General features: G+C 41.6%; 1 protein-coding gene across 1 annotated transcript; it reads right to left on the bottom strand.

Annotated features, from left to right (window-relative positions):
- Positions 1-8,644: 8,644 nt before the first annotated feature.
- Positions 8,645-9,324, bottom strand: LOC133818573 (uncharacterized). The gene has a single exon (XM_062251525.1). It carries the CDS (start codon positions 9,202-9,204, stop codon positions 8,731-8,733), a length of 474 nt encoding a protein of 157 aa, XP_062107509.1. The 5' UTR covers positions 9,205-9,324; the 3' UTR covers positions 8,645-8,730.
- Positions 9,325-11,889: the final 2,565 nt, after the last annotated feature.

An 11,889-nucleotide genomic window follows, 5' to 3' on the forward strand; every position in this document is an offset into this window, starting at 1 on the left:
CACGACTAGCCGGCACTAGGTCCGGGACCGGTAGTGATGATCAGGGCCAGATTCCCCCGCCATTCCCTGAGAACTGGCAGCAGTTAATGGCAGAGATGCAGGCTCGATTACTGAGTCAGGATGAGCAGATCCGTATTCTGCGACAGTAGGCTCCATCAGGGAGTGCTGCCCCTATAGTACCACCTGCAGTGGTACCAGCTGTGTAGCCTGGGGAGGTTGTTAACAAGTGGGAACCGTTATATGAGCGGTTCAGGAAGCAGCAACCCCCAATTTTCGAGGGTGGACCGGATCCGTTGAAAGCCAAGCAGTGGCTAACCATGATTACAATAATTCTGGATTTTATGAGAATTGAGGGGCAGGATAGAGTGGCCTGTGCCACTTATATGTTGAGGGAGGATGCCCGCATTTGGTGGGAAGTGGCATCGCAGACCAGGGATGTTACCACTTTGACTTGGGAAGGTTTTAAGATTTATTTGGCCAGAAGTACTATAATGTAGCTGTCAGAGCAACAAAGGTTAATGAGTTCGTGAGTTTGGTACAGGGCAATATGACTGTTACTGAGTATGCCCTGAAATTTGATAGGCTTGCGAAGTTTGCACCAGATCTTTTGCCTACTGATGCTGCTAGGCAAGATCGTTTTATGAGGGGGCTTAATGATATGATAGCCCGGGATGTCAAGATCACAACGGTACCTGGAGGAACAACTTATGCCCAGGCCATTGAGAGGGCTCTTACCGCTGAGGAAGCGGAGAACAAGATATGGAGGGAGAGCACAGTGAGGCGTGAGGGCCGCAGGGCGGTGCCTCCTTATTCAAGGGCAGGTAGGGGTGGAGGTCCCAGGGACTTCAAGAGGAAGACTCCTGACACTTCGACCGCTGTGGGTACTGATAGGAGGGGTCGGGGTGGTCAGGGTGGTGGCGAGGCATGGCGGACCTATCCAGAGTGCCCGAGGTGTAGAAGACGCCATCTGGGCGAGTTTCGGGCTAAGGCATGTTTCGTGTGTGGGACAGTGGGGCATCTTAGGAAAGACTGCCCAACGGTGAAGAAAGGTGAAGCGAGAAAGGTGGATAGCTTGACTCCAGCTCGAGTATTCACCTTGACTCAGGCGGAGCCTGAGGCTAGTCCCTCAGTAGTGACAGGTCAGCTTTCTAGTGATGGCTTTCCTTTTACAGTGTTGATTGATTCTGGTGCTACACATTCTTTTGTTTCCAGTAGAGTGGTTGATAGATTGTGTAGACCTAGTGAGTATCGGACTGCAGGGTTTGGGACTTTGTTGCCTACAGGGGAACTGGTAGTCTCTAGGAGATGGGTTAGGGCACTACCAGTGATGGTTGATAGTAGGGAACTCTCGGTGGATCTGATTGAGCTAGATATGGAGGATTTTGATATGATTCTAGGGATGGATTGGTTGGCTAGATATGGGGCTACGATTGATTGCAGGAAGAAGATGGTTACTTTTGAGCCTGAGAGCGAGGACCCTTTTGTCTTTGTGGGTGTGGTGTCTGGACCCTGCGTACCTATGATTTCAACATTGAGAGCCAGAGACTTGCTGCAGGGAGGATGCATAGGTTTTCTGGCTAGTGTAGTGGATACCGTTAGAGTTATGCCGGCAGGGCCGGGAGAGACCAGATTGGTGTGTGAGTTTTTGGATGTCTTCCCTGAGGATCTACCAGGGTTGCCGCCGCATAGGGAGATTCAGTTTGAGATTGAGTTGGCACCGGGGACAGAACCAGTATCAAGGACACCATACAGAATGGCACCAGCAGAACTAAAGGAGTTGAAGATACATTTGCAAGAACTTCTGGATTTGGGGTTTATCAGGCCTAGCTACTCTCCATGGGGCGCTCCAGTGTTGTTCATCAAGAAGAAGGATGGGACTTTGAGGATGTGCATCGATTACAGAGAATTGAACAAGTTAACTATTAAGAATAAGTACCCTCTACCAAGGATTGATGACTTGTTCGATCAGCTGCAAGGTAAGACGGTGTTCTCAAAGATTGATCTTCAATCTGGTTATCACCAGCTGAGGATCAAGGATGAGGATATACCAAAGACGGCCTTCCGGACACGATATGGGCATTATGAGTTCTTGGTCATGTCTTTTGGTCTGACCAATGCCCCAGCAGCTTTCATGGATCTGATGAACAGGGTGTTCAAGGAATTTTTGGATCAGTTCATCATTGTCTTCATCGACGACATTTTGGTATACTCCAGTTCAGAGGCAGAACATGAGCAGCATCTCCGACAGGTTTTGCAGAGGTTGAGGGAGCATCAGTTATACGCCAAGTTTAAGAAGTGTGAGTTTTGGCTATCTAGGGCGTTACAACTTAACTGCTTCTACCTTGGACGGATCCACCTTAATCCATTATGTCCCAACTATATGTCCAAGGAAGGTCACCTCTGGTCAGAGAAGTGCGAGAACAGCTTTCAGGAGTTGAAGCAACGACTTATTTCTGCGCCTGTGTTGAGTCTTCCTTCGGAGGAAGGAAAGTTTGTGGTCTATTGTGACGCGTCGAGGATGGGTTTAGGCTGTGTATTAATGCATAATGAGAAAGTTATAGCCTATGCATCTCGACAGCTGAAGGAGTATGAGCAGAGGTATCCGACTCACGATTTGGAGTTGGCAGCAGTGGTATTCGCACTAAAGGTGTGGCGACATTATCTGTATGGGGAGAAGTGAGAGATATACACCGACCATAAGAGTCTGAAGTATTTCTTCACCCAGAAGGATCTGAATATGAGGCAGAGACGTTGATTGGAGTTGGTTAAGGATTATGATTGCGATATCCTTTACCACCCTGGGAAAGCCAACGTGGTGGCAGATGTGTTGAGCCGGAGGGGCCCAGGACAGTTGTATAGTTCCACCCAGATCTCGAGGGAATTAGCTAATGAGATGGCCAGGGCAAAGACAGAACTGGTGGTGGGCCAGTTAGCCAATATCACTTTGCAGTCAACCCTGTTAGAGCGGGTCAAGGAGGGTCAGTTGACAGATGTGCAGTTGCAGGAAACTAGGCAGCAGATTTTAGCAGGAACTGCTAAGGATTATTCTATTTCTGAGACAGGTTTGCTTCGGTATCAGAGACGGATATGTGTTCCGGAAGATGAGGGGATTAGACGGGAGATATTGGATGAGTCTCACACTACGCCGTACTCACTTCATCCGGGTACCACGAAGATGTATCAGGATCTACAGACATTATACTGGTGGCCCGGGATGAAGAAGGATGTAGTTGAGTATGTGTCTGGATGTTTGACATGTCAACAGGTTAAGGCTGAGCATCAGCGACCAGCGGGATTGCTTCAGCCTTTGGGTATGCCAGAGTAGAAATGTGAGGATATTACGATGGATTTCGTGGGAGGATTACCCAGGACAGTTGGACTTCATGACTCGGTGTGGGTAATAGTGGACAGATACACCAAGTCAGCTCATTTTCTACCAGTGAGGTCGACTTATACCGTGGAACAGTATGCAGAACTGTATGTGAGGGAGATAGTTCATCTCCATGGGGTTCCAAAGTCTATTGTATATTATCGAGACCCTATCTTTACCTCTAAGTTCTGGGGAGCTCTGCAGAGAGCCATGGGGACTCAGTTGAAGTTTAGCACAGCTTTTCATCCTCAGACTGATGGGCAGTCTGAGAGGACTATTCAGGTATTGGAGGACATGCTTAGGGCATGTGTGATTGACTTCAAGGGTTCGTGGAGTAAGTATCTCCCATTGATTGAGTTTTCATATAACAACAGTTGTCAGTCCACGATTGGAGTGGCTCCTTATGAGATGTTATATGGAAGGAAGTGTAGATCACCCATACACTGGGATGAGATGGGTGAGAGAAGGTATTTGGGGCCAGATATGGTTCAAAAAACTAATGAGGCCATTGAAAATATTCGAGCTAGGATTCTTGCCTCGCAGAACAGACAGAAAACTACGCTGACCCTAAGCGTAGGAACGTGGAGTTCCAGGTTGGGACCACGTGTTTCTGTGAGTTTCACCGTTGAGGGGTGTGAGGAGGTTTGGAGTGAAGGGCAAGCTGAGCCCTCGGTTTGTTGGACCCTTTGAGATCCTAGAGAGGGTTGGGCAGGTGGCTTATAGGCTGGCCTTGCCACCGTCACTATCAGGAATTCATAACGTGTTCCATGTCTCTATGTTGCGGAAGTATGTTTCTGATACAACACATGTGCTGAGGTATGAGGATTTGGAGCTACAAGCAGACTTTTCCTATGAGGAGAGACCAGTTCAGATTTTGGATTGGAAGGACAAAGTTCTGCGGAATAAGACGATTCCGTTAGTGAAAGTATTATGGAGGAATAGCGAGGTCGAGGAAGCGACCTGGGAGTTAGAGACGGCGATGCGGGATCAGGATCCCGAGCTATTCAGGTAAATTTCGAGGACGAAATTCTCAGTAGGAGGGGATAGTTGTAACGACCCAAATTTGCTAATAAGGCTTAGGGGCCTTGATTAGCATGCCGGGAGGGCATAAATGGGATTAGAGTGGATATTATTGACTTAAATGTGTGAATATGTGATTAATGTTGATTATATGATAGTTGATGATATTATGTGATAATATGAAATAAATATGTGATATATGTAAGAACCACATTATTATGTGGGCAGGTTCGCAGAGCACGACTCGAGACGATCCTAGGGTTAGATAGCGGGAAAAGTCACAACGGGACTTAAGATATGACTTTGGGCAAGTCAGGGGTATTTTAGGTATCGGGTAGTGGTTTGGACTATCGGGTTACGAAAATAAATATATGGAGATATATTTGAGGTTAGGATGTCTAGGCAGGAATATTGGGGGATTTTACCGTTTTGGCCTCGGGGACGGTTCCGGCACCCCGAGCCGTGGGATTGACTTAGCAATAAGATGGACTTAAGGAAACTTTTGGAAGAAAGATAAACCGACTAAAACTCTTTACCTCAGTTCTCTCTCACTCTCAAGGAAAACAAAGGGAAGGAAAACACTGAAATTCTAAGGGAAAATCAGCTGAAGCTTGGAGGATTGAGAGATTAATCTAGAGGCTTAGCTCAGGAACTAATCAAGACTAAGGTAAGGGTTAAGCCATGTGTTTTCCAGAAGTTTAATCTTATGTACCAACTGGTTATTGAGATGCTGTCCAATTACTGATTAGGGTGGAAATTGAGCTAGGAAAATTGGGAATCAGCTGGAATTTGGCTAGAGGAAAGGTTCTGTTGACAAGGTAAGCTCTTCTCCATGAATTAGAGGTTTGAGTTTGGGTTCTTGACTAGTTAGTTTTGGGTGTTTAAGTTCTTGGGTTTTATAAATTAAAAAGAGAATTCTAGTGTAAGTTGGGCTGGGTTTTCTGTGGAATTGTGATGCTTTAATCATGTTAAAAGTGTTGGGATTGTTGGGTGTTGAAGTAGGGAGCTTAAGAGTGGTTTTGGCTGAGGATTTGAGCCTTGAACTGGTGGATTTTCTGGGTTCGAAGGGAAGGGTCGCGGCTCTGTTCTAGAGCGCTGCGGCCCTAGGATGAAAAAGGGCCAAGGAGGCTCGGCCATGGGAGGGCATCGCGGCGCCCAAAGCAAGGGTCGCGGTGCGTGTTATGTTTGGGAAGGCATGGGTTCTGTTTTGAGGCTAGGGTCGCGGCTAAGCTTCAAGGGCCGCAGCCCTTGGTTGCACACATGAGTTTTTGAGGGTTTTAGGCACGGGAAAGTGGTCTAGTATGATCGGGATTGATTTTACCACCGTGCTTGGTGGAATTCGGATTCGCGGGAGTTAGTTTTATAACTAGAAACCTATATTCGAGTATTATACTTTGGTTGTGACTAGGTGATAAAGGCTTAGGCTCGGGAACGGATCGTGCTTGAGGGGCGTTGCTCGTAATTCAATAACTGTACAGACTAAAGGTAAGAAAACTGCACCTGGTTGAATATATGTGACGGGACTAAGGGCTCCCTATTGTAAACGCTTGAAAATATGGTATTATGCCATGCAAGCCATTTAGTGAACCAGCGGCCTAAGGGTGCCAAGGATTTCACTAGCGCACAAGGCGCGACTCGGCCACTGGTAGCCGAGGACAGCTTATTATGCATTGAGCTCGGTTTAAGCGGGCCGGAGTCAGTGGGTTAAACAGAGGGTGCGGCCTAAGTCGTCGGCCCTGAATATTGTGTGATATGAGTGTAACATGTGATTGATTGTATCTTGAATCTGAATGTACGTACTGAATATCTATTGTGGATAATCTGATGGGAATACATGCATAATGAATTAATTGTGTGTTATCATTGATTGAGTTGTATAAGATGTTTTCTTGCTGGGCCTTGGCTCATGGGTGCTACGTGGTGCAGGTAAAGGCAAGGCAAGTTAGATCAGCCTTGATTGGAGAGCTCAGCAAGCAGAATGTACATAGCCAGTTGCCCGGCCGCCACAGTTGAGGTTTAGGTAGGGACGCGAGACCTGAAAACTGTCTATTTTGCCTTAATATGGCTAGTGATTACTCATGTACTTTTGGGAGTCTGTAAACTTATTTTAACTCTGTTTCTTATGGGATCCCATGTTTATAATAGTTTAAATATATGAAATGAGTCTTTTGAGACCAAAACCTTTTTAACCCTAGCTCTTACATGTTTAGTGACACGTTTTTAAAATAATGACTTGATTAGCAAGTCTTGCACCTTTATAAGTACACAGTGTAACGGTCTTGGCTATCCAGGGCGTTACATGTCATCTCCCGAACTGATTGGTTCTGGCTCTTCTCCGCATTTTCACCCTTTGTGATCCTTGTTCATGGAGGCACTAGGATAAAGATGTCATCCATAATCATCCTGTCTGGGGACGTTCCGTGGCTTAGTACCCTGTGGGCGCTTCCCCTGTGGATCGTTCGAATGATCCCGTCCTGGGACAAGATTCATTTGTTCTTTCCTAGGAGATTGCCCTGGGCTAGCCCTGGTTTTTGGAATGGGATGAGCCCTTTTTTGGGGGTTTGTTTTTTCAACAGGATCATCCATTTTGGCTTTCCCTTTTTCATGAGCAAGATTCGACAGCCCGGCTCCGGGATGCAGGGATGGTCCCGGAGGAAGGATAGGGGTAGCATCGTTGGGCACGATAGTCCTTATAGGTGGGATAGGCGGCTGTGTTCCTAGGGGAGGGACGACTAAAGGATTGCCTGCCAATCCTTGGGCAGCAATACAGGTCTACAGAGCTAAGATGGACTCTTACATATGGCGGGTGGCCTCTTGTTGTTCAACTATCCTGGTTTCTTGATTCAAGACCTATTGTCTCAAATGGACCACCTCTGGATCCTCCTGTTCAGGATTCATGTCCTTCTCGTTAGGATCAACGGGGTTCTCGGCCTCGTGATCTTCATACTCCCCTTCGTCTTCCTCGGAATAGCCTTCGTCGTAGTCACCCCCTTCCCTGAAGTTCTGGGAGTCGTCAGGCAAAGGCCTTTGATAAGGCATATCCTCGGGTTGGCCTTGAGGAAATGGTTGACTGGGCAATGATTCTCCATTCTCTTATTGTTACTGGTGAGCAGGATCAAACAAGGTATGCCTGGTGTTCACCATTTTTGCAGATGATCAAGTTTTACTCAAGCTTTCTTTAGCTCTCAATGAAAGCACCAAAATGTTTACCAAGTTTTTCGGAAACTATAAATATGTTATGAAATAAGAGCTGGAAAGAAAGGATAAAAGATGGATAATCATAGTTTTTACGTGGTTGGGTCGTTAATGAGCCTTAGTCCATGAGTCACTGGTATTAGGCTTTAGAGAGTTTTGACAATGTAGTTTTTCTACAAGTTTTAGCAAAGTTTTTGCTTACAAGAGAAATTCTGTGATCCCTCCTACAATGCACAACTGATCCTATTTATAGGCAGTCAAGTAGCTTGGGCTGGACTAATCTGGGCCCAATAAGGATGTAATTACAATTTGCTCGCTAACAGAGCCATAATACAAAGAAAGTAACATAATAAGATGTTGTTAATCTGGGCCCATTGGGCCAGCTTAGGCGTGGCCAAGCCTTACAGCTGCCCATTGCATGTTGGCACGGACTGGTCCACGTGGGCTACTAAGGGGATTCTGGGAATAGGATCTGTCAGAGTAGTGGAAGTACTGTTTCCTAGGAACAGTGTACGTTCCATGTGTACCCTCTTCTTTAGGTTAGTTGAGGAGACCAACTACCGGATTTCGTAGAGACAGGTCGGCATTAGGGAAAACTAGGCTTGCCCTATCTGGATGTTTGGTCTGGATTCGTTTACTAATGTCTCGGTTCATTTACTGGTATCCTGGTTCATTCACTAGGACCCAAATTCATTTTCCAAGGTGGACATCGTGATGATGGAGATCTCCCCTGGATTCTTGATAAGGTCCATCTCCAGTAAACAGTTAGTCTGCCACCTTAATTAGTATCTCAAAGGATGTAGGTTGGTTGTGGCTGGGAAGATGAGTCGGCCCTACATCTTAGTCCTGATTCCTTCATTATGTTCACGCCCATTGAATGTTGTTGGGCTCGATAGTGTTTGGGCTATCAGGGTTTCCTCCTTCCCCATTTATTGGGCTCAGGATGGGTTCGGACCTCTTCTGAGAGCCCATGGACCCATTGAGTCATGCCACGTGTCACGGGTGGAAAACATGGATAACAATAATCAATGAACAAAAACTCTAATAATAATAAAGGAATTATAAAGAAGGGGAAGTACTACTACATCACATTAATTTGTTTTAGTACATAGCTTTGCACATAACACAAAACTACATCATCATCTTCACGACGAGATGTATAATCGTGAGAGGATTTGTTTAGTGATCTCTACCACATGAAAAAGAAGAAAGCCAGAAGAAATAGGCACACTACACATCATAAGTAGAAGAAACCCTAGAGCCAAACTTGGCCTAATGTTCATCAAATAATTTTGCAACAACGCTATTCCTTCGTAAACATCCTGTATGTAGTACACAAAGTACTGCTTCTCCCACTCCATCCATTCTGAACGAGGTCCATTTTTATCAGCTTTATGATCACCATCAATCTCCAACTGCTTAATCTCCTGAATACGCAATCGGAGCACTATCATGCTCTCATCCACAAGCCTTGATCCCCCGTAATCTCGACCTTTCGCGTCTCCACTAGCGCATGCCCTCACGCCGCTAAGCCGTCTCCGCTGCGGCAACACGAGCTGAAACGAGTACCCTTGGCATACTTTTGGGAAGAATGTTGTTAGTTTCGTCGTCGTTGCCATATATATAAATTAATAATTCAGATTTTGGTGCCAAAATAATTAGACTTATGAGCTGTGATGATGAAATATTTTGATTCTGCGCTTAGTTAGCTTCGCATATATGTATATATTTATATATACTCAAGGATAAGATAGTTTACATGACAAAGATACGCAACTTATAATAAGAGAAGTTGTAAAGCGCGTTGTGAATAACACGTGGCACACTACGCGTATGTGCCACGTGTATATTAGGAAACCTAGGGAACGTGTGGAGGTTCCGTGTGTGCTATAAATAACTCCACGATGATGACGAGGGTGAAGTTAATTTGGGTTTAGAGATGAATTGTCACCTTGTTAATTATGAATCTATGATGTGCCCTACCTTTGGATGATTCATTGTATCAAAATAAATATAAACAATAATTATTTAACAAACATATTGTGACATGTATATATATGTAAGCATTTTATTATTCATACTTCCATATACATTGCTTGGAAGGGACCTTTTGCGGTGCATAAAAAGTAATGCAAAACTGATGTATTTAATCATTTCATGTCTATTAATCAAAGTTTAATATTTTATTACTTCTTTTTATAAAAGTAAAAGCTACTTGAGTAGCCGAGTTTTCTGCACTGAATTATGATTAATTAATGGGTAAATGCATATTTTTTTTATTAGTTGTTTTATCAAAATATGAATTCGGTACAATGTATTTATGATAATTATTCATTGATATCTTTTATTTGCAAATTGTATATATTTTGTTACCTTATGTGTGTCTAAATTTCTAATATTATGATATTACCCCAAATTTATACTTTATCTAATTTTTATAGTTTTTGTTATTTTTAATTGATCTAAATATATTTTATGAATTAATAATCAAAATAAAAAATAATTTTTATTTATAAAACATTTACTAAAATAAAAAAACAATTTAAAATATAGTTTTTATTTATTAAAACTAAAGTCAAAGTTTAAACTAAATATAATTGTAATAAACAAAACTAAAATAAATTAAAACCATTAACTAAAAATAATTAAAATAAATTAAAACCCTAAATCTAATCGGTTTCCCACATATTTTTTTGCTCTTCCTTTTCCTTATCTTCTTCTTCCTTCAACCCCTGCTCCACCCACTACCCAACAACCCCGACTGATCCACCACCTCGCACCCAAACAAACTTGCTCCAACCCACCCGGCCCTGTCGCGTTGTCTAAAACTCTAACCTACATAGCCCCGTTATGTGGTCTTCCTCCACCCAGATGTATCGGGGTCGAGCCTTCCTCCTTGGATGTCAACTTGATCTTGCAATTTGATTTAGGACAAAGGGCTCTGCGAGAACCAAGGTATGAGGTCATGGAGGGCAACTCCCCAAGGCACACGACATCATGGGTTTGGATATGAGTTTGTGGATGAGGAGAATTCTATTTTTTTTTCGTTTAGACCAATTTGTGTTATTAGAGTGGAGATGTTTAGATTTTGTTCGTTAGTTGGACAATGGGTTTCATTTCAAAATAAATCTAAGTTTGTAAATTATTTGTGAATTAATCAGTAATTTGTATATATGTTATGAACATATAAACAGAAAGTTAAAATTCCACATGAATATTTACATCATTAATAAAAATGCATTTTTGTTTTTAATTAAATAATTATAATTTTAATCTAACATTTGTTTTGTTTAGTTTAAAAATATATAATTTTTATTATATTTTAAATCATGTTTATTTAATTTTTAATCTCTACGTTTTATATAAATATTTTTTCATTTTAGTTTTTATTTTATTAATTTAGAAATTATATTTAAATCAATTAAGAATAACAAAACCATATAAAAATTAGATAAATTATTAAAATTTGGGGTAATATCGGAATATTAGAAATTTGGACACACATAGGGTACCAAAGTATGTAGGATTTGCAAATAAAGGGTATCGATTGATAATTATCAGAAACACAAGGTACCAAATTTGTCTTTTGATAAAACACAAAGTACTAAATGAGTATTTATTCTTAATTAATTATTTAGTTATAAATGTATTTCTCTTTTGGCTAAACATCATTTTAGACCTTGTGTTGTGCAAAAATTATCGATTAAATATTTTGTTATGTTAAATCATAATTCGTACTCTATGTTTTACAAAATAGAATAAAATAATTATTTCATCTCTATTTTGGTCCAAAAAAAAAATTAATGTGACTAAAATACCTCATAATTTTAATTTTAATTTTATTTTTTAAATATTATTTTATTAAAAATATTTTTTGATTAATAATTAAAAGAATTTCTTTTTGAAAAAATAAGGGTCTGATTGGTTCGCGATTAGAAAACTGTATTTTTGAAAAGTGGGATTCTGAAATGAAAATCTGAATTTAGTGACTGAAAACATGTTTCTGAAAATGTGATTGGTTTAATGTCAGTAAACTGTTTTTGAGTTTTAAAAAACTGAATCTGTGATTGAGATTAAATTTGAAAATATAACAGAAACTGAATATGGGATTGGTTTAGCTGAAAGTAAATTTTAATTATATTGATAAATTAAAATTTAATAATAGTGCATTAATTAAATTCATAACAATATTGCATTGTCATTAACTTTGATTTTTTTTTATATTAAAGTTATATTTTTTTAGGACATGATTGATTAGTGATTTGAAAATTGTATTTTGAAAAAGTATGATTCTGAAAAAATAA

The sequence above is a fragment of the Humulus lupulus genome, chromosome 2, assembly GCF_963169125.1.
Source record: "Humulus lupulus chromosome 2, drHumLupu1.1, whole genome shotgun sequence".
NCBI lineage: Eukaryota > Viridiplantae > Streptophyta > Magnoliopsida > Rosales > Cannabaceae > Humulus > Humulus lupulus.

Coding starts and splice junctions, on each gene's coding strand:
- LOC133818573 (XM_062251525.1), bottom strand. CDS start 9,204: ATGGCAACGACGACGAAACTAACAACATTCTTCCCAAAAGTATGCCAA.